Raw genomic sequence first — 22,617 nt, forward strand, 5'->3', positions numbered from 1 at the left:
TAACAGCCCAAGGGAACGGCCTAGTTTAAAAATCTGTCAAACACATGAGAAGGCTCCATCCTGACTTCCTGTACAGCAGCTGATGCAAGTAAACACCCAGCCCTGTGCCCTGCGGTGGAAGGGGCAATGTTTTGGTGGGATACAATTGCCTTCCGAGAATACTAGAGAAGAAATACTAGAGAAGAAAGAACATGTGTCATGCCAGCCATTCCTCTGCATCAGTGGAGCTTTTTCCTACACAATATGTTTATTGTTTTAAAGGTCCACTTTGGGGCTTTTCATATCAATCATTACTGAAGTTATGTGATGATCATAAAAAACAACTTTTGTACTCTATATAGTATATATGTTCCAAAGGTAACAATATATCCTGCCTCAACTTCTATTTCTCTAAAAAATCAACAGCGTGAGATTCTCCACAGAATTAATGGGACGCTGTGGTAAGTAAACAGGGGATTAAGCATCACTCACAGGCACCTTTACTCTCTGCACACAGTGCTGGTGAAGGCAGGATGAGGAGAGTGTTAAGTACCAGGATGACAACCACGCATACAAAGGGATGCTGGAAAAATGAAGCAGGTTCATAGATCAGCTACAAAGAAAATCTCATCCTTGTTTGTACAGCTGGTGACAGACCATATAGGAGATGCCATTTGGCAGCTCAGTTAAATAAAACAAAGCATGGGAACACCAAACTGGCTTGTGAACATCTTAATTAACCTTTTACTCTACAGAAAAACCCAGTGCTCGCCACATCTAACCTATCTTCTTGGCAACACGAGTCTCCTGCCTATATTAGTACTACAGTTTTCCCATGAAAGTTTCTTAAGAAAAATCCTTATTCTATTGGAAAAAAATGAATTTTATTACATCACTGTGGCTATTTCTGAAACAGAGATCATCTTTTCTTTTGGAGGCTCTCATGTTTCATATGAGATTGGCGGGCCTTGGAAAACCTGGTCGTGCCATACACTTTAGTGCAGAGGCTCAAACTACCCACAGGCATCCTACTAATCTACAGGGTTACACACATTAGTAAAAGGGAGGCAAGGATTTGATTGAAGCTCTCAACTTCTGGAGGGAGGGAGAACTCAACTTCTCATCAGGGAGAAAGAGAGAAAGAGTAAAGGAAATTATGTGGGAACTGAGAAAGGAAAGAAAAATATATTACATTTACTGGCTTCAAAACACAAAGAGACACCGTGATCATCCATTTAATATAAATTTCTGTGTAAGCCAGGCCATGACATGATTGATTACCCCCAAACAAATACACGGTTAATTCCTCTACAGCTGTAATTACAGGTATCTTCAGAAAAAGATCATTTACTGTCATGCCAGTATAGCAGTATTTTACCAGCATCACCCATTCGTCTTTTGGGAATACATTCCTATAGCCCTTTCCAGATGCTGGATGTGAATTATTGTGCAAAAATACCTTGGACGTAGCCAATGCATTCTCTAGGGGACCTCAGAAGAATATGGGATGTGCCAGACCTCTTTACTGGAGAACACATATTGCTATTCAAACTTCTTCTAAGTCAACATCTCTCAGAGGAAGAACTGTCTCAGATTTTTCTACAAGCTTTCATTACCACAGTGATATTTATGGCTGTGCCTTAGGGGAACAAGCAGACAGCCATCCCACACACAGCCAGCAGTCACTGGGCTCTACTTATAAAAAGTGTTCTTTTAATACAAATTTCATCTCAGGCCAAGGGTTCAGGCGATGACCTTCTAGACACCACTACAGCACCAGCAGTAATTGCTTGGACAGAATTTTATGCCACGTTAAATTTCTTAACTACAATCTGCTAAATGGTAATGAAAGGAGAGCACACAGCTCATTTGCTCATAGTTGTTCTAATCCAGCATTATCGGTCAGACATTCATAGACTGTCATCATGCTGGATGGGGCCCCCAAGGGCTCTTTCAGTTCCCAATGAAGAAATACAAAACACTTTTTGAGATATCCAAGCTTTCTCCAAATACATACAAATCTGATGTGTTTTCAGAAAGCAGCAGGAGCAGCAGCATTTTTCTGGTCTTCGTTCCTTATGCCCCTTCTGAAGTATATTGATATCCTGGCTCTTAAGGAAATTGCAATTCAGATTTCCTGGAGGGCTCACGAAGAATGGAAGTTTTATATGCTGGGGACGCAGGACAACACCGGCAGCCAGGACCTCATGGCCTTCTGCAGCTTTAAAGATGTTGAGACTTGCCTGATACAGATATCACTGAAATGCAGCCGACTTCTTACTCCATGACGTTCCCGGCTATTAATAATAAAAATTGGAGATAAATGTATTTGTTCATAATACAGACCTCTACATACTGACATCTCAAATTCACCTGTTTCCTGAACTCATTTTTTATCAAAAGTTTCACTAGCTTCAGGAAATTTTCACCTGAATCTGGGCCAGTTTAAGTTTTTAATTGGAATGCATTGCTTGGATTAGTTCCAAACTAAATAAAGTTTATTAATCATTCATTGTAAATGGGATCCACACAAGGCTTGAAACTCAAAACCAAGTTCAGAGAATAAAGGCAGCATGCCCAATTCAAACAAAAAAAATCACCTGGTTCTCAACAAATAAAAACATTTTACAAAGGAAAGATAACATACAAATCAAACATTTTAAATTAGAATATATATTTCACAAGAATTTTCTCATTGTTTTCTACATAGTGCCATTTTCTCAAAAGTATCAGACTATCACAATTATTTGCCAGCTGTATCAAGCATCACTTTCATGCTGTACTATGTTGTGATACTTTATCCTGCTAGGAAGAACACAAGAAACTTTTTACAGTCAATTTTGTTTGTGGTTTTTGGCCACCTTGAATAATGCATGAAGCACAGTATTGTGAAATGCCTACATGTCCTAATAAACCAGAGCATCCCTTGGGTTAATGGAAAAGTTGAGTTTTATTTTTATTTGGTCCAACTAAAAAGCACAATCCCAGTTAAAGGCATATGACAAAGAGCAGAAAATAATAGGAAAGTTATAGAAAACTGGTAGATCTGCCTAAGTTCCTACCAGAGAAATGCAAGGCTGGACTCCAACAAGAATGAAATGAAAGCAGGCCCCTTCAACATGACAGCTCTTGCTTTTTCCATGTATTGGAATTGATAGTGTACCATGAACGATAGTAAGGAGTTCCTGCAGAAAATGATGAAGACTTTTTGTTTAAAACCTGATTTTTTCACTTGCACAGCATCATCTGCAGTTTTTTGAGTGTACAAGCAGCAGCCACTGTCTGTTCCCAATCTCTCTTTTGCCATGTGACAAAGAAAGTGACATAAAATGGATTGTTTTGTTCCTATGGAATTAAATACCATCTCCTGCTGGAAGTACTCTTCCCTGCCTATGTAGATCATGTCTTAACGAACAGCTGTCTGCTGGATTCATCCATCTGCCTGCTTCACCTGCTTCATGGTGATCTGCGTATGCAGCTGCTGTCAATCAGGAAAGGTGGATGTTTGAATCTGGACTGTCCATACAGTTAAACCCCACATGCAGCCAGAGGCTCTTCTGAGAGCACTTTCTTTGGTGAGAAGGAACAACTACCTCTATGAGAGCAAAGGGCCTATACATACATTAATGTTGCTTATTTTAATGTTAGTTCAAGTTGAGAGTGAAGGTTATTGCTTGGCCTAGGTGGGGCCTGTCTTTGTTTGACATATTTTTCTTAAAGATTAATGTTAGCAAAGCTGGGTCATTCTTGATAATCCTTGACTGCAAGCTGAGAATTTGACAGATGAGGTCAACAGAGATGACAGGTTGTTTTGGGTGGATGGTGGTGATACAAACTCCTGTGGGCAGATTTCAATCTTCACCAAAAAAAATCCTGTAACAGATAACCAAATAACTGGCTTTCTACAAGCACAGATTTTGTTTTTGATGTTTTACAGTTATGTTCTTTTTCTGGTTCCTTGGATTTTTTTCAGAAAAATTTTACAAGTTTATCACCATTGTCAAAACCAGCATACAAATTAGCACAAAAGACAAAACACTGGCACTCTCCTCTCTCTGCCTGTTCCACTGCATTTGTTTTTCTGGTCAAGGTGAAGGCTAAAACATGATCATTTCTCCAAGACAAGCTGAGGTTGTGTTGCTTTAAAAAAGTATGTGATTATCCCAGTTTTCAGCCTGTAGTGTGGTTTGGGTTTGGTTTTGTTTTTTTTTTTCTTTTCTTTTCCCTGAGAATAATAACATAAAACTGGTGCTGTGACTTTTCAATAATTCTCTCCTTTGATCTGAAGACTTACAGGTAGTTCGTTCTTCTTTTTAATTTATTTTTCATGTTTCCAATTCCTACTTAGTGCTACATTTAATTTTGAACTATATTTAATTTTGTGCTCATTAACATAACCCAAATGTCACTGCCAACTGCCACTGACAGTCATTCTGTTTTGAGATTAACAAATTCATTGTGAATTACTCTGAAAAAAACCCAAACCACTCCACTGCCTAAATATCTGTAGAAGATGAAGTCTAAAGTCAATTGTGATGAAAATCAGTAAATTAAGAGTTCTTGTTTAGCTGCCATTACATGTTCTATGACTCAGTCAACAAATTTATTTCATTCCTGTTCCCCTTTCAAGCCAATAAAAAGTAGCTTCATGGAGCTGGAAAATGCATTGGGCAAGACTGGGGGAAGCAAATATAATAACTTACTGAATACAGGGTGCTGACTGATTCAAAATGTCTTGCCAATTCACCCGAAGTCACCAAACACTTCGAGCCAGAAAGAGGATGTGGGGCTCAATTAGTGAAACAAGACCATGGCAAGGGCAGACGATGCCCCTCAAGCAGTCAGGATATTGCCTGCAGCATTTTTTGGAAATCCAGAATCTCTCTTTTAGGTGAGCATCTTGGGCACTGGGCTGGAGAAGGTCAGCTTTGCCTGACCAGCCCAGCTAACGAACATTTCAGTAATGCCACTGCAGGAACTGAAAATTCATGACCTCCAAAATGCTCCTGGCACAGCAGACATGGCACACTGGTGGGAGATATACGTTCAAGTCCACTTCAGCAGAGGAAGAATTCAATGCTGCCCTCTTGCATTTTGAAGGAGTGTCCCAACTGCCCACCCAGACAGCAGAGGCAAAGCTGCAGCACTCACCTTCTCCCTCCTTGCATGAACAGTGCTGTCATCCCATCCTTTTTCAATTATCCAGAAATAAATCAAGGGGGGGAAGACCCAAGGTCTCATTTCCTTGGGGAGGGTGTGGAAACAAAACATATTTTTCTTGAATTTCAGTTCAGAAGCTGAGAGGAAGCCCTCATATTTTTATGACATTCATAGTGCAGGACCAGCATTTTACCTCTATGATACATCTGGGTAACTGCAAGAGCAGCTCCAGGCCAGGCATTAGCTTTTTAAGGCTAAGGCTTTATTGATGAAGCAATATGAGAACCATACACATATATTGCTGCTTGGATTAACCTGGCAACACTTCCATGTAAACAAGGTCTAATGGTGGACACCTTCTGTCCTTCCAACACACTGTCAGCTCGTGCTCTGCCATGAGGCATGAGTTCCTCTCCAGCACTAGGTCGTAGCAGGGAATCAAAGCATGGAAACCACACAAGCAGAGATTACACAGCCTCTCAGGTCTGGCAGCCAGATGTTGGTTTGCAAGAGTGAGCGTAACCAGATGTTTTTTCTGCCATTTTTATTCTAAACAACTAGAAGAGGTTAACAGAATGACATACACAGAGAGAAGCTCATGAATACATTTGCATATTTAGATACATACTCATATTAGCCCCTTCAAAACTGTAATCCCGAAGGATCCATAAATGTATGGCATTGTTTTGCCAATTATTAGGCCTAGCATAAAGGACACAGCCAGCATAAAGATGAACCAATAACCAAACTGTATTTGATACAAAAGGGTCAGTACATGGGTGAGCACTGGGGGTACAAACAAGTCAGTCACATTATACAAAATGGACATCAATCCCACTGACCCCAACAACGACACCTCACAACCAACAATGGGTGGAATAAATGGTGAAATGCAGTCTCCCATAGAAAGGATGGGAGACAACCGAGTCAACAAACCAAATACATAAGACCAAGGAAGCCACATACTGAATCTCTACACAGCCTATGTTTAGAAAGGCCAGACCTGACTGGAGCCCAGTTCCAGGGAGGCAGGAGGTCCTTCCCCAACAGGAAACTCCACACAGTGCATCCACCTCACAGACAGACACTGCCCCTTCCTGCAAGTGGTCCCAGCTTTTATCCCTAAGTGGGACACCTGGGGCTCATTTACCCAATGGCTCTCCCTGCAAGGCAGCCGCACCCTGGAGGGAAGCCTAAAGGTAAACTCACCCCCCCTTTGTGAAGGGCTGTGGGAATCACCCATATGTCAACCTTAATTTGGGGCTTGGGGTTAAAACCCCAGCATTTCAGGCATGGCTAGGAATTCAGCAGGTCCAGCTCAGACTCTGCAAGAAGCTCTAAATGAGTGAGAACCAGACTAGGACTTCCCCACATTGCTGCCCTGATGCCAGGATCAGCCTGGGGGTGCAGTCCACAGAATCCTGCAGCTGACGCCAAGCAGTTCCCCAGGTGCAGCACAGGGGGACAGGTTCTCAGCCAGCCATGGACAGTACCCATGCAAAACTGCCCTACAGTGAACTCTTCAGGATTTTGAATAACAAATACAGTAAGGAAGATTATTGCAGTGTTGTGACACACTGGCTGCTGATGCAAAGGGCTCAGGCAAAGGAAAAAGGACTTTCATGGCATATTCCTACATCCCAACATGAGCTAGCTCCTTGGATACTTCTCTGACGCCACAGACATCTTGCTCTGACATCAGAGCTCACTGGGGAGAAATCTGAGCATGTCAGCCCAGAATCAGTAGATACAGATGTTACTTTCAAGGACCCGTTTCAGGGCTGCACACTCATCACCAGGCCACACCTGTATCCGTCCCACAGTGTCTGTGCCAGACAACTACATCTGGAACAGAAACTTTTAGTTCCATTTAATATCCTGTACTTTCTCCTATACAAAACATGGGTTCAACACTCATACACACAGTGTGCATTGCACAGTCCCTCACCAGCTGGTGAGAATGCATTTAGGACAGCAATGAATATCAGCAGATGAACAACCACCACCACTTAACTGCTATGACTTACATTTAAGATAAAATAAAATCCAGGAACAACTCCAATTCCCAGCTAGATAATACAGAAAAGCAGCAGTTCTAGCTCTGAACTGTTTTTAATTGACCCAGATCTCATGAAAGCAAGGGAAAAACTCCCACTGAAGCTTTTGACCCTCAGACATTCCAGCTGATTGTTCCCATTTTATTTAGTTATGCAAACAAGAACCGAGCCCTACACTTAAGCTCTTATAAAATATACTCTCCCATCCCCAAAAAAATCCAGGTGAGAGTTTTAGGTTTGTGATCTTTACTATTTCGTAAGAAAAATAATCAGAAATTCATGAGCATTTCTTTCCTGTTGTATTTATTGTAATTAAACCTAAGGTCTTTTGAAACAGCCTGAAATCTTAACTAGAGGTGGGGGAGCCCAGATGGAAGAAAAGGAAAAACTAATTCTGACACAAGTTTCTCTCAGTGTGTTGGGAAATTAACTCAAAGGACCCAAGAGTCAAGCTCTTCTGGCAGGCTGGCCAGGTCTGCGTGCACCTTTTATGGGAGGGAGAAGTCAAAAGACAGTCCGACTATGCATCCTTTGAAAGGCTGCATTTCCCCTCCTCCCTACAGCCTCTCAACACAACTCTGCTTGAGGGCTGAGTGGCTGGAAATAACCCAGTGAAGCCTTTAGTCAGAAGATAGATACATAGATACACAGAGAAACAGAGAGGGAGAACTTTCTTAAACACTATCTTGGTGACCCCAGAATGCTTTGTTTGAAACTGCTCTGTCTGAAGGACCTTTGGAGAAGTCTGAGGCTTGAAGCCTGCAACAGCTGCTCCAACAGACAAGAACATCAGACTTCCCCTGCAGCTGTAGGGCCTGGGGAGCTTCTGTATTCCTGGAAACACTGAGTTTTCAGTTCTGGCCAGTTTTGACCAAAGACAAATTTCAAAATTCCTCCTTGATTCTAGCTACCTCAGGTAAGAATTTGTAGAGGCATAACAGGGGTTCCAGTATCACTCACTCCTGTTAAGTCCAAATACTGAAATAGAATAAAGTAGCCCTTCTCAGAATTATGAGACTACCTTCAAATCCTGATATTTAAATTAACACATGTTCTTTCTCCTTAGCTTCTAGTTTGCAGATCTCTGATGTGCCAGCAATAATTTTTGCCGTAACAGTGTAAAACTTTTAACCTAACAAGGAAAAAATGAAACTCCTGTGCAGTAGTCTTTTGATACTGCAAGTGTTACAAAACCTATGGATAAAAATAGCTGAATTACCACATTACTTGCTTCTAGATCTGACTTTTTAGAGCTGCAGCTCTACTGCCAGTAGCATAAAGGACAAGCATGATCTTCCTTAAGATGCAGGCACTATGGAGTGGCCAGTGGGAAGGAGCGCAGCTACAAGGAACAAAGGAACTGCAGAGCTCGCTCTGAAAGAGGTGATACTCAATAAGGGACCTCAGCAAAGGTAGGGAGACACCAGGGAAGTAAGAGACTTGGTTCCTCCCTAGGAAGAAGGTGGTGAAAACAAGAAAGGACTAAGGAATTGTAGTCCAACTGAAGACAGACCTGGACTTTTCAAAGTTTTTACCTTCCACAGCAGGGCAAAACTTCCCCAGAGGAAGACAGTTTCTGGAAGTCCCCAACCTGTCTGCAAACACCTAGTGCAGTAACCAGCAACTTTTGCATATTTTCCCCAGAGTTCTGAAAAAATTCATACTTTCAGAAAATTGCAATTTCTTCTGCAAATTTATGTGCAACAGGACTCTACAACTACAGGACTGCCAGTCATTTCACACAGCCCTAACACCAAGAATTCCCAAGTGCTGTACTGCAGGGAGTTCTCTGCATTCCAGGGATATGCCATCAACCCAGACGGATGCTTATAAACACCAGTGGGATGCATGCATCCGTCAAGAGAGCTGCCTCAGTGGTGTCACAAGGCAATGTGGGTTCACCACCAGCTCTGGCAGATCCAGGCAGCAGGTTTGCTGACTTGCCTCTGCTAATTTGTCCATTCATCTCTTCAGGTGAGAAGATCCAGTGAACAGCTGGAGTTTCTCTGGAGCAGCAACAGCCCTATGAAGCAGCAGAGTTTTAACTGTAAACCTCTGTGCCTCAGGTAGCCGGCTGCTTACTCTCTGCAGTCTTGGATTAATTAGACCAATGTAGCAGACTTTGACCCCTGCAGTTCAACCTCCAGTCTCAGGCCTTGAAAGACCATTCCGGATGTCATGAATGTTGTGTGTCCCTACACAGACAAGGTCAGAGCCTGGTGAGGCAGTCAAGTGGGAACCTTAGAAGCATCTTCATTTTAATTAGTAGTAACTTCCTCTTGCCTCTGTCTGCCTGGCTCTAGTTATAGTAAGACTTGTATTTGACTGTATTTATCAAAATAAAATGTCTTCTCCACAGTAGCACTGTCTCCTCCCCACACACCGTTTAATGACAGGTAGCTTCATTAACAGGGGTTACCCTGATTATTTAAAGTGGAAGCCCAAACAGTTCCCCTCCCGGGCAGTGAGTACACGCAAACTCCTTAACGTTCCTCTTGGAAACGCAACTCGGAAGCCCTACTGACAAGAGTAGATCTACACCCCCACCTAGTGGGAAATGCACAGCTCTGGTTCTCTAGGACAGGAGCGGCTTCAGCTCTGCAGTCAAAGGTACACACACCTAACCACGGATCCCAGAGCAGCCTTGCTCTTTGAATCAAACGGGTAATAACGGCTACGATGAAATCTGAGGGCATTACTTTTAATTATTAAGCAGAAGGCACCTTGAGGAAAAGGCAGATTAAACCTACTGAGTTACCAGTATTTTATCCACTCAGTACAGACACAACTGTAAACACAACTCTCTTGCTTTATGCTAGTATTAACAACTTTGGGAAGGTCAATGCATTAGGCTTCTAAAATGTTAGCAGAATGGCAGAGCAGCATTTAAAATTTTGCTAGAGAGATCTAAATTCTATGCAAAACAAAGACAAGTAAGTCTTCTGTAAATAAAGAGGTTTTATATGTCTAGAAGAACCTTTGAGCTCACAAACTGAGTCAATGACAGTGCTTTCTAGAGACAGTTTGGGGGTTACTTTTTTTTTTAATACATGCTCTAGATTAAGGTGAAATAAATAATCATGAGGTGGAAAGTAGAAGCTGGGGGGAAAAAAAAGCGTCTTTGCTCTATTTCCATTTCTGGCTGTTCAGTGAAGACATCCACAGGTCCCTCCCGTTTCACAAGCAGGATGAACACGCCACCCTCCGGGCTTGCTGGTAGCCACACACTACCTGCCACCAAGGGACAGCAGAAAGACTGCCAGAGCTCAGTCTGGCTGGCCTCAAATTACTTTAATCTTTTCCAGTACTGAATGAGATACACATGCTTTGCCATTCATATTAGCCTTCAAAGGTCTTTTTACAGGTCAGAAAAAAAAAAAATCATGAACATGCACTTACATTTTGCAGCAGCATATTGCCCTTTGAGGTCTGATCACATCTGTTTCTGAAAAGAAGTTTAGCCACTGGAATCTGTTTGTAGTCTGCAAACCAAAGTCTCTAACTGCAGCAGTTTTGCCACCCACACGTATTGTTTATAGGATCACACTGATGTGATTTGTTCTTCCAGTTCATAATACATAATCATTTCCAAGAGGTTTTGGGTTAGGTATTGCACTTTGCTCTCCTCTTGAAAATCATTCCAAGTTATTGTTGTAACATATTGTGGCCTACACACCAATTATCTGTGTATACATACATGGCATCTTCATAGGGAACACAGTTAAGTAAGAACTGACAAAAGCTAGGCTCAGAGGGACTGTCACAATGCAATTCTTCTGCAACGCTTCTGTTTGGCCCAGGTCAAAGACTGATTCAGCTAGCAGTGAGGTTAGAAAACTCACTGTTCCTGTCATGCAGATCAAGTCTGCAAGTCACTTCATGCTCATTGATGAGAGATACCCTGCACAGCTCAGGTTGGAGACAACTTAACACACACAGCTACTATTTTTACCATTAGGGTCAGGAAGCTCTAGGTAGAACAAACTGTTTTAATAGTTTATCTTTTTGGCAACAGGTCTTAGGCTTGTCTGTTCAGACAAGGCATTAGGCTGTAATGATATGCCTTCCTGTTTCTCAAGATACACCTGCCCACCTCCACAGCAACTTCTGCAATGCAAAGTGTTACTTCCAAATAGCAACAGCAGCTCTGTGTTTACTGCCTAACACAGGTCAGTTAAGAGGTTTATGCACTGTCACCACCCAGCCAATAGCTTTGCTAGCAGACTTTAACTAAATTCCAGGCACACACTCCAGCTCCTAGTGTCACAAGAACCACTAGGGCTTTTTCCAGATTTCACAGAAGTTTGGAGTTAAGACAGTTTAAGCAAACCCTTCCTTCAAATGGACCACGCAACCAACCTTTGTCCTTTACAACAGTCCACCAGAACAAGCATTAAATCACTTTCATTGCTTCAGTGTTCCTACTATTTGCCTTCAACATTCTGTAAATTTTCATCTCCCTGTTTCACAAACATTCCTGTTTGGATATAGCTTTGGACTTTACACATTCAGACTTAAGAGGATACAAGACAGCAGGACAAGCTTACCAGCTGACTGTAAGCAGATGAGCAGAGCTTCTTAAACTGGTGCACAGCAGAAACTGAGCCTTATAGGCATGTGTTGGGTCTCAACTACTGGCTTTAAAGCCTCAGCAAGAGCTGGCCCTGCTTGAGGAGCTCTCCACGGCTTACCTCCTCACTGCCTGGAGTCAACTTAGGCTTCCTCCACAGCTTAAGCACTCCCTTACAGAGCACCACTGTGCAGGCACCTTTACCTTTCTGTTCTGTAAGAGCACGCATTATCGAGAAGATGCCCACCATACGCATTACGGCACTCACCCACAAATCCCTGCTTCAGCATCACTCAGTGGAGTGCTCCTCCTCATAACAAGGTTTTTTCATCACTGCTATATGATATTTCACCATATCATACCATATTGAATATGGAAGGAAAGACTCCATTGTTTCCTTCATCTTCATGCAGACTCCATAGTAAACACAACATGCCTCCTCTGTACTTTGAAGCTACTTCTGGAAAGTAAGAAACAAAATATTCCCTTCACATCGGAAGTGCCTGTTCCCCTTCAAAAAAAAAAAAATCACTGCTTCACTCCCACTCAATCCACCTTATCTGCAGGATATCAGTAAGCTGAAGTCTAACAGCAAAAACCTAAGTACTGGCCTTTACTAATCCAGATATCAACCCAACTTGCTTGAATTCAGCTTTGTATCTATAGCTAACTACACATGATTTACAAGTTATGGTAAATACTGTTCTCACCCTAATATTTATCAACAATATTAATCAACTCTGTAATATTAAGTCCTTAAAAAGGATTTTCCTCAATAATCTTGTAACAGGAATATTTTGCATTAATTTAAGCATTCTGAAGCACTCAGAAGGAAACACTTGGGGACAAAAGCTGTGAACATTATTAGGAAAATGAGTTTCAAAATAAACTGATCACCCCAGTAAAGAATTACAGCAAAAATTTAGTTTTGAATTGCCAAGCAAGTATAACTCCTTCTGCCAGAAACTTCTATTGAGGAAAAATCTATGTGATGCTAGTGTTTACTCATGGAGACTCAGGCTTCCTCTCCAAGTAGAAAATCGGAGCAGTTTGTGACAGAGACTTCCATTTGCCAGCCCTCCAGATTTACAGAGGATTCTGCAGACAGCAAGAATACAGACCCTTGAGTAGACTTTTTTTTTTTTAAATTCAAGTCAAAAGCTGCCAGACATTACCAATAGACTTACTTTTCTTCATCACTGCTCTCATACCCTAGAGGCAAACCAAGGATGTGAGGGATGATGATTTAAACAAGATTATGAAGCAATACAGATTTAAGCAGAAGCTCAAGCTGCATTTCTGAGATGAGAATTAGGCCTAGAGAAAAAATACCCCACAGTAGAAAAAAAAACAAAACAAAACATTCTGAAAGTGAAGTGATAACTCATCAGTCACAGCTTTGGTAAGTGACTAAAGACCAGGTGGTACCTTCTCTCCCTGTATCTGCTAATGAAAGGCAGCTCTTTCTTTATAAACACATCTGCCCTTGACCTTACTTGATACTTCAAAATAGCAGCCCAGCAGTATGATAATGTAAGTCTATTCCTTGTTTCCCTGAGAATCTATCCTGGATTTTAGAGGAGAATACTAAAAAACCTCTTGCAAGACCACTTGAGCATGCTCCTTTACACCAGAGTACTTCATTCCCACCTTAAGCATTAACTTTAACTTGTTATAACTGCTTCAGGAACACAGGTACGCAGAGACAATTTATGCTTGATATATGCACATAATCAGTCTCTTAAGTAAAGGATGTTTTAAGATATACTTGAACAACTAGTATGGAATGAGTATCACGTGCTGTCATTCAGTTCCTATATAAACAATTTAGCCTGACCCAGTACTGTAATCTCTTGCCAAATGTAACACTCCAAAAGCAAAGGCATCAATGCATTACATGAAGATCTCACTTAAAGAGAGCCAAGAATGGGTAGAGACAACTGAGGACAGTCAAGTCAGGCAGGCACAGCAATGTCTATTTCCCCTTTCACCTATCTTTTTAATCCGTAAGAAAGCTCCATAGCCTGTAATACCACAAATTACTAAAGGTGTTCCACTTCTGTCATCAATAAGTAACTGGACCAGTTACTACTAAAAATGAGTCTCTTACAGACAGTTACAGAAGATTCTCCTTTTGAGTTTTATTTGTCTACAGCAATATGAAGTGCATATTTCCACTTAGGTATTTTAATGCAACAAGGAAATCCATTCATTAAGGTTCAGCAAGGTGATGTATGTTTCTATATGCAATGAAAAAAATTATTTAACGTCTCCCTTTGTTGCACAACAGTTTAAAGCTTCAAAACTCTAAGTAAATACTTCTCAAAGAATTAAACAAGCAGACACTTTGCTTGATTATGAAATGCTTTTGTTGGATGAGCTAAGTGTTTTCTGCAGTAGAACAATTCATTTGTAAGCCACAGGCACTACTACAAGAGTGGTATCAGAGTAGAAGTGATGACATTTTAGTAGTCTGTGCAAGAATTCCACTCTACTTTTTGGAAGTTGAATATCTTGAAGATACATTTTCCCAGTTGATCACATTCCAGATGGCCTTCAAATAATCAGGTCGAACATTTTTATACTGAAGATAATAAGCATGTTCCCATACATCGATTCCTAGCAAAGGAATGAGACCTGTAAAAACAAAGGGGGATAGATTTTGTAACTCTATAAAAACACGCTTTACATGTAAAGTCTTACATTGCATCTGCAAGTTGTACCTGATTTCTGAGTCATTTTCTGCAGGAAGACAAAGAGCTCTCCAGCACATGGGTGCTTACTGCAACATTTTACAGAACTGTTTGTTCTCCACACACACACACACACACTGCATAAACTGAAAGAGCTGATTATGATAAACACATACGAACATTCTACAACTGCCTTGAAGACATAACTGAAACAGATAAAGTAATCTTTGAAAGGTTTACACCTTTTGCACAAAGGCATTTTCATGTAAGTTACACCATGAAGGAGTCTCTTGCCATGGCAGTTTGCTTCCAATATTTTAATCACAAGTTATACATTAAGTGTCTAATAGGGTTTGGACAAACAGCCACTACAGGCAGGATTCTCACTGGCCATGAGCTCTTCCCTCTGTGGAGAGTGTCCAGCCTGCCATCACTGCCATGTCACTCTAAGCAAGTAAAAATATCTTCAGAAGTGATCATCGCCAGTATTACACTGCTGGCATAGCTGTAAGATTTAGTCCCATCCAAGGTTGATTAGGGAAGCAGATAAGACTTCCATTTTAAGCCCAGCCTATGTAGTAACAAGACTTACTATGTACACCTGCCCCTCTCCTGTTGTCTGGCCTACACCAACAGTTACGTGAATGACCCCTCTGCCAGAGAAAACAATCTAAAGGCAAGAGGCTCAGTCTTCCTCAATATAGGCAAGCTACTCCAGTAACTCAAAAATAATCCAAAGGCGTCCAGACTAAAAACACTGTCTAAGTGAGAGCACTTTCACAATATGCCCCATCTATTCTCCTTTAACAGACTTTAAACCCCACTGCTCTTCAGAGGTATTAAGTCCTGCTTTACAAATGCTGTTCTAAAAACTGCAATTTTTTTTTCCATTTCTGCTAGTAGTAATATTCAGCTTTCCAGCCCTATTTATCCAGCAATTTCTTCTCAGTATGTGTTCACAAATCCTTTTTCAGATCTCATACGTTTGCCTAGGAGATCTACAAAGAGAGAAGCAGAGGGGAAGGAAAGAAACCTGACCTGTTGTTCCTTGCAAAGGGTCTTGATTTGCACAAGCTGCTATTTGTAGGCGTCCCTGCTCTTTGTTATAGCCAAGCCACCCCCAGCCTGATCCTTGAACACCAACTGATACAGCTGTCAGCTTCTCCTTGAAGTTTGCGAAGGAACCAAAGTCACGCTTGATGGCTTCCATCAATTCTCCTTCAGAAAAAGCACAGAAAGATCACAGAACATCGGGTACTTAACATCTTTGAATTTCCAGATATGACCTGGAAATAGAAGAAAAGGGGAGCAGAAGCACTTGGGCTCTGTGGGAAGGAAGTGTCTAGACACTTGGAAGTAGTTCATCAGTAATTAACAGTTCTGTCCCGACCTGCTTAAGAGGGCAAGAAGACTGGAAATAAGTTAGTGCAGTAGTCAAACATGCTGTCCTCAAAGATACAGTCAGGGTGCTATCAACCGGACATTCAGCTGACATACTTGTCTAAAAAGGAAAGGGAATGCCACAGAGGACTAGGAAAGATAAGGAGCTAGTTTGCATACCTAAAAGGACAACACTAAGTGGTTGTGATTTGTCTTACTACTGTGATATCAGTATAACGAACCTACACATAGTAAGAGGTATTTAATCACTTCCCTCAGATTTTAGATTTACATCTGCTTCCACAGTTAAGTAGTCTATTTGATATGAGTAAGTAGGCTTCTGTGACTAAATCCCTTCTTTATTATTATTAAACTAATCTGTGCCGGGATAAAGGGAACGGAAACTAGAATTGTTTACTGTAACAATGCACCAACTACTTCCTTTCCCCTACACCCTAGTACACTGAGGTTTTCATAAAATTAAGTGTTTGCTCAAAGCCTGAAGGTGTCTACACTCCTTTCTAATTAGCACGTGTAAGAAAACTTCATACAGTGCAATGCTGGTGAATTCCTCATTTATTCCACCTTCAGACAGATGGTCTTGAAAATCTCTTGGTGATAGCTGCAAGTGATTCTTAAGATGGGTTTTTGCAGCCTTCCTACAAAAGCCTTGAACCATTCAGCTGAAACTGAAAGATGACATTTTAGGCTTGCTGACTTTCACAGAAACTTCACAGAAACTGGGAGACAAAAATCAAGGCTTTAAAGCATCTTTTCTGAGAATGTCATCTAAAAACAAGCTCTATCAGAAACGAACTGATACCAGAACTGCTTATTGAAATTTCAGATTTGAAGCTTCAAGATTTTATGCTCTAGACTTAACCAGATCATCTTCAGAGGATCATTGTACTTCCATGTTAGAGTCAAAAGGTGCAAGTAGATGTCATCTATGAACACTGAAGTACCAAGCATCTGAAGCTCACCAGTTTACAGACAGGCATATACCTAATTCAAAGACCCTCAAGTTTAACACAACAGCTTTTGTGAGATCTTCATTATAGAGCCTTTACCTTTAACTGCAGGTCACTTGTAGATAATCACTACTCTATCCTTTCAAAGGGGATTTCTTCCTTTAGGCTTTAACTGCTAAACTGTCCCTATTCAAATTGGAGCACAAATCCAGCCACTAGGCTGAGTGGTCTGCAGCACATTTCCTCCCTTTCTGTGAACCAGGTACACATGGCAACTTAATTAGCATAGCTTTGTACAACTGTTTTCTCTTATGAAGATGGAAAGGACAATATACAGCAATAGCCAAGTATTTTGCAGTGTACACATAATCAGCTTTAGAAATTAAAAATTCTTAGCACAGGGCTAGTTTTATATTCCTTGTTTGCATCCAAAAAACCCTAAATTCCTCAGAATTGTGATAACTGTCATATAGAAAGGCAAATTAAGTCTGAAAAAGAATTATCCTTTGGACTCTTTCAAAGAGAGAAAAGATCATCAGTTCTACTGGTTAATTAAAACTGAAAACCACTGTAAGAAGCACTAACCTTTAGGCTCTCCTCCTCCATTAGGAGAAAGGTTTGTCCAGAAGATGGTGTGATTGATATGACCCCCACCATTGAACTTCAGTGCAGGCTGAAGTGACACCTGAGCTGTAACATCACCTAAGGATGCAGAAGATAAAAATACACAGGTAAATAAAAACATCATAATCACCACAGTAGTAAGTTGCCACTAGGCCTCCATCGATCTCCAAAATCTTTCAAGTCTTACTAGCTTTTAACAGGTCTATGGAAAACATAAGGTTTGTGACTGTTACCCATATTTTAGATAGTCACTGACAAACCACATTAAAGATTTCTTTATCTTTGACCTTTCCTTATGCTGTAATGATATGCGATCTGCCAATATTGCAACTATCAGGTAAACCATACTATGCATGTAAGATCTACTGCCATTCTTCAGAATAAAGCAACTAGGACAGCCAGAACACTTTAAGGACCCAGCACTTGTAAATTCCTCAGTATTACCACTACAAGACAAGAATATTGTTCATCCATTAGCTCACTGATTTGCAAACTAAGAATTTTTAAACTTCTTAAACAATTTACAGGCCAGTTTGTGCTTGAAAGTTGACAAGTACAGTGAGCACATATATGAACAAAATGTTTTTCTGCCTCTTATTTTTTTGTTTGGCTTTTTTTGGAGGGAGGTACTTGCAGGAAGAGATAGTGGCCCTGATCCCTTTACTCCACATGACAGAACCCTGTATCTGAAATCAAGGACAACCCTGTACTTCCTCTCCACAAAATGTCATATTCCTTAAAGAATTCACTGGTGCCTTGTGCCTCTAAATGGTGTTGCACCACTTTAACACGTGTTTTGAATGCTATTTTGGCTTTTAAAAGAATTGAAACATTTCTAAGATTTTTGAAGCTTTTTTACACCACATCAGTGGGGAAAGCTGTTTCCTCCACTCTCTCTCAGGAATGAATGGTAGTAATCTTCTTATAGCAGTAAATGAGCAACCTTAACACAGACATGAAGGCAAGCCACAAAGCAGTAGGACACCTGTCACTAAGGTTTTAATAGAAGATTCCATGTTCTCAGCATCTCCTCAAACCCTTCAGAAACTACAGACAGGTACAGGACTGGAACAAAGCATCTAATGCAGTTAGTAGAAACACTATTTGCTGAATTCAGGTATCAATTTAAAGATGAGACATCCCTCATATCCACTCAAATGGCATCTTTGGCAGATTTTCCTTGAATTTTGCATGCCTTAATGACACTTTAAGTTCATCCAGAGCATACAGCATATCACAAATCAGAAATCCAAAAATAACCCAGAATGTCTTTAACAGCTTCAGCACTCTATTCCATCATTCCTTAGAGGAACCTATTCCTAAGGTCACTAGGAACCAGAGATGCCATTTGACCATTGTCCTTAAAACACAGTATTTGTGGTGCTGTCAGATCAGCCCTGATGAACTCTGAACTGGAAAAGACAATGGAAAAAAAAAAAAAAAGTACTCGCCCCTAAGTTACAGCAAAAGTATCTTGGAATTTATTTGTATATAGAGTCTCTGACCTTTGCTCCAGCTTACCACATTCCTCAACACACAGAGGAGAAAATTCAGTAAACCAAAACAGGCAGCTTAGAGGTGCTCAAGAGACTATCCAGCTCAGCTTCCCAGTCTACCGAGATTCATTTGTTTCCTCCTAAGAACAGTTAAGTAAAGCACCACAGGTCACATGACAGTCAGAAGAGCAGGGAAAATTGTGGTAGGCACAAGTTTTCACTGAAAATAAGATTCAAGTTTATATCCTTCAATTGGTAAATCTTGCACATTTTGATGGACCAGTAATCAGAACCAGTTTATGCTGAAACAAAGTCCTGTGCTGCACCCCTAGCACAGAAGTACACACACATTTTCAAATGAGCTGACATAATAAGCCAATGGGACTCAACTCAGGACAGCCTTTATATGAATTTTCTACGCAGATATAGATAGGTGAAGAACACGTTAAAGATAATTTGAAGAGAACATATTTCTTTCTATTGCTAAGCAAAAGCCATTGACAGGGTTCTGTTATCCAGAAGATAAATTAGTCATCGGACGTGCTATGTAACCCAACACTGAAAAGCAGCACAGAAAGACTTTTTGATCATGCTTAAAGTATGGAAAAATAACGACAATACTGAGAGAATGAGGTGGCAATTAAGACTTAGTCCTTTCTTAAAGCCTTGTCGTATAAGTTTTTCTAATGAGTGTCAAAATACTACACACAATATACAGGGATACCAATTAGGGAAAAAACAAAACAAAACAAAACACACACTCAAAAATATCTCAAATATCTGTCTACTTTGGTGTGCATTACCACCACCAATACATTATCCATTTTCAAAATAATGCCTGCAAAATTGTTAAGGAAAGATTAACCTTTACTTCTAGATAGATCGTTTCCAACAGCAAGCAATGAGACACTATCAAAGGATAGTATTTTTGAAAGATATCTCAAAGGATCCACAAGACTGCAGATGTTTCTGCTAAACAGAAACTCTGCCACCACTAGTGGCTGAAGCCTTAGTCATTAAACAGCATTAGCAACAGCCACAGCAGATACACTGTTTTCTTCAGGCTGCCGCCTCAATTGTGTTTGCATTAATTCAATCTCCTGGAATACAACTTTTCTGTCCACTGCTGGCAGGACAAAGCAGAAGCCAATCTTGATTCCCTGATTCTTAATCAAATCTCATTAGTTCATTAATTTAGACAAGTTATTTTCAGGCTTACTTAGGCACCTGAAAATCTCTAAACTCGCATAGGTAACCAACATTCTCTAAGCGAGCACACTGGCAATTATCGGGGGATACAGGGTTCAAGTTTACTCAGATATTGACAATTCTCCTTCATCCAAGCCCAAGCAGTTAAGTTACACTGTGAAGCTACCTGGCAACCAGACAGAAGAGAGTCTATACAGTAATCACTTCTTAGAAGTAAACTGATACTCGTTAGAAGGATCATCACAAAAGAAAAAAACTTTAGAAAATATTCTACTTTCTTGAAAAGATGTACATGTTATTTCACACATTTTCATCAGTCCAACCGAAAGACTGAAAGGAGATTTGAATAAAACATTTAATGTTTCAGTGTAGCCCTGTTACAACTGTAAAGTTTTCATAGAAGTCAGCATGTCTCAAGATGCAATTGGCATAATGGACACCCAAATTCAGATCTCTTCCCTCAGTGTTGTATATGTTAACACACATTTGTCCTACCTCCATTTGTAAAAAGGTAAGATTATTTCACAAGAATCAGTGGAGCATCTGATGTGAAAACCATCAAGGTGCAGAAATTTGCCTTTGTATGTTTGTTACTAACATGTCATTACAAAGTATTTGTTTAGTAAAATGACTGCAATTTCCTGCTGACTCAGTGTTTGGTTCAAGTTACTAATGTAAACATGGACTAAATCCACAACAATCAATAAATTTTCTTCTAGATTTACAGTACTACAGAGAACAGAATTCATGCTTTTTAATTATACCTAGTTTCCAATTACCAGCACCACCAAAGCTTACAATAAAAGCTTGTTCCCAATAAAACGTCACCTTATTAAAAAAATCCAAAACTTTTAAAAAGAAATTATCTCCCCTCAAAAGGGCTAACCATTTTTTTCTCTTACATCATGTACATCAACTAGCTCCCATTTCATCTGTTGACTGTGGATATACAAACCTTTTGCTAGTGCCTCTTTGTATTTTTCTTCCGTAACATTCAGGTTGTTCACATAAGTGGCATGATGTTTGCTGTGGTGCAGCTGCATGATCTCTGCATTAATATGAGGTTCCAAAGCGCCATAGTCATATGGCAAGTCAGGAAGAGTGTGCTTTTGCCTAGAGACTAAGCATCCCAACGGTGCTGTCAACTTGGCACCGCTTCTAGAAGAGAAAAAAAAGAAAGTAGTAATCTTATTCTGTACTTAGGCTTTACCACTGAAACCATGACTGTTATGATTAGCTGCTCTAAGTCCACGCGGTGGTATCTTAGATAAAGAAGTCAAATTTCCATTTCTCCGGAGTTCAAAACAAACACACTGTAGCTTAATTACAGACATAAATTCACATAAAGGTCACAGATCTAGGGCTACACAATATAAAGCTGCCACTTCTCAAATCAAGCCCCGAGACCCCTGTAGAAAGTCACATGCCCTCCCTCACATGCTGGCAAGGCAAAGGTAGGGAGAGGAAGGGAAAGCCAGCAACAACATGCTGACATTCAAAGCTTCCCCTGATCTTTATTGATTAAAAACAGAAGCCAAAATGTCCCTGGTAAGTTTCCCTCAAGTGAAAAAAGGTCCCTCCATTGCAAAATAAAAAGGTTGAAAACCCCACACCATGCTGTGTTATCAGGACTGAACCTCTTCAGCATTAACTCTTCCTGTGCCTATGGCGGGTATCGGAAAACCATACGCTGTGTGATGACAGGGCAGCTGCGATATCCAGCACAGAAAACCACGCAGGTTCTGGTTACCCTTCCCCATTTTAACACTTTGCACTTGCCACAAGATGTGACGACGACGACTATGATGAAAGAACTGCTGGGCCGGGAAGACAGTCAGCTCCTGAGGCCTCTTTACGTTTCACTGGTGACCTTGGCATAAACCAGGGACAAACGTGCAGCAAAACCCTCGGTGCCCTGAAGAGTGGCGATCCTGGCACGCAGGAGGGGGAGAACCCGGCGGCAATGTCTGCTGACCAGAGCCCCTCGGCGGTGGCCAGAGCCTGGGAGGGTGAAAGGGCAGCTGCCAGCAGCCCCCCGGCCGCGCCGCTGACCGGGCCGGCACCGAGCCCCCGCGGACCAGACAGCAGCAGGACAACCTCCCTCCTCCCGAAATGGCGGGGAACTGCATTGTGGCGGAGAACGGCAAGAAAGGCAAGGAGGGAGCGACCCCACCACCTCCTTCCCCTCCCGGGCGCTCGGGCCGCAGAGGGCGACGGCGACGCAGCCGCCGCCTCACTCTGCGCAGCTCTGACGGCCATTACGCCCCCCCAGCCCTCCGCCGCTCGGTTCTCACCCTGTCTCTTATACACATCTGGCTAGTCCTCCTCCAGCTTGCAGTACCGAGGGCCTGAGTTTTAAGATAACGGCTCTGTATGGTGGTTCTGTTTATAACATTGTGCTACATAGACTGTTTTGGGTGCATTGTTCCCCATGTTTTCCTTCTGGTAGCTATTCAACGGCCTTTACTGCCTGTCTCT

General features: G+C 41.2%; 1 protein-coding gene across 1 annotated transcript; it reads right to left on the reverse strand.

Moving 5' to 3' along the window:
* Positions 1-13,881: 13,881 nt before the first annotated feature.
* Positions 13,882-21,297, reverse strand: SOD2 (superoxide dismutase 2). The gene is made up of 4 exons (XM_026844967.1): positions 21,095-21,297; positions 17,396-17,512; positions 15,498-15,677; positions 13,882-14,403 (listed from the first exon to the last, which is right to left on the reverse strand). The coding sequence occupies exons 1-4, from the start codon at positions 21,180-21,182 to the stop codon at positions 14,258-14,260; spliced, it is 531 nt and encodes a 176-aa protein (XP_026700768.1). The 5' UTR covers positions 21,183-21,297; the 3' UTR covers positions 13,882-14,257.
* Positions 21,298-22,617: the final 1,320 nt, after the last annotated feature.

This window comes from Athene cunicularia (assembly GCF_003259725.1).
Source record: "Athene cunicularia isolate RWA chromosome 3 unlocalized genomic scaffold, athCun1 chr3_part1, whole genome shotgun sequence".
NCBI lineage: Eukaryota > Metazoa > Chordata > Aves > Strigiformes > Strigidae > Athene > Athene cunicularia.

What these genes read in the sequence shown, in the direction of transcription:
- SOD2 (XM_026844967.1), bottom strand. Translation starts at nt 21,182, where the DNA reads ATGCAGCTGCACCACAGCAAACATCATGCCACTTATGTGAACAACCTG. An exon ending in CAAAGAGGCACTAGCAAAAG is followed by an intron (nt 17,513 to 21,094) that starts GTTTGTATATCC and finishes CTGCATCCTTAG; the next exon opens with GTGATGTTACAGCTCAGGTG. An exon ending in TGGAGGAGGAGAGCCTAAAG is followed by an intron (nt 15,678 to 17,395) that starts GTTAGTGCTTCT and finishes CTTTTTCTGAAG; the next exon opens with GAGAATTGATGGAAGCCATC.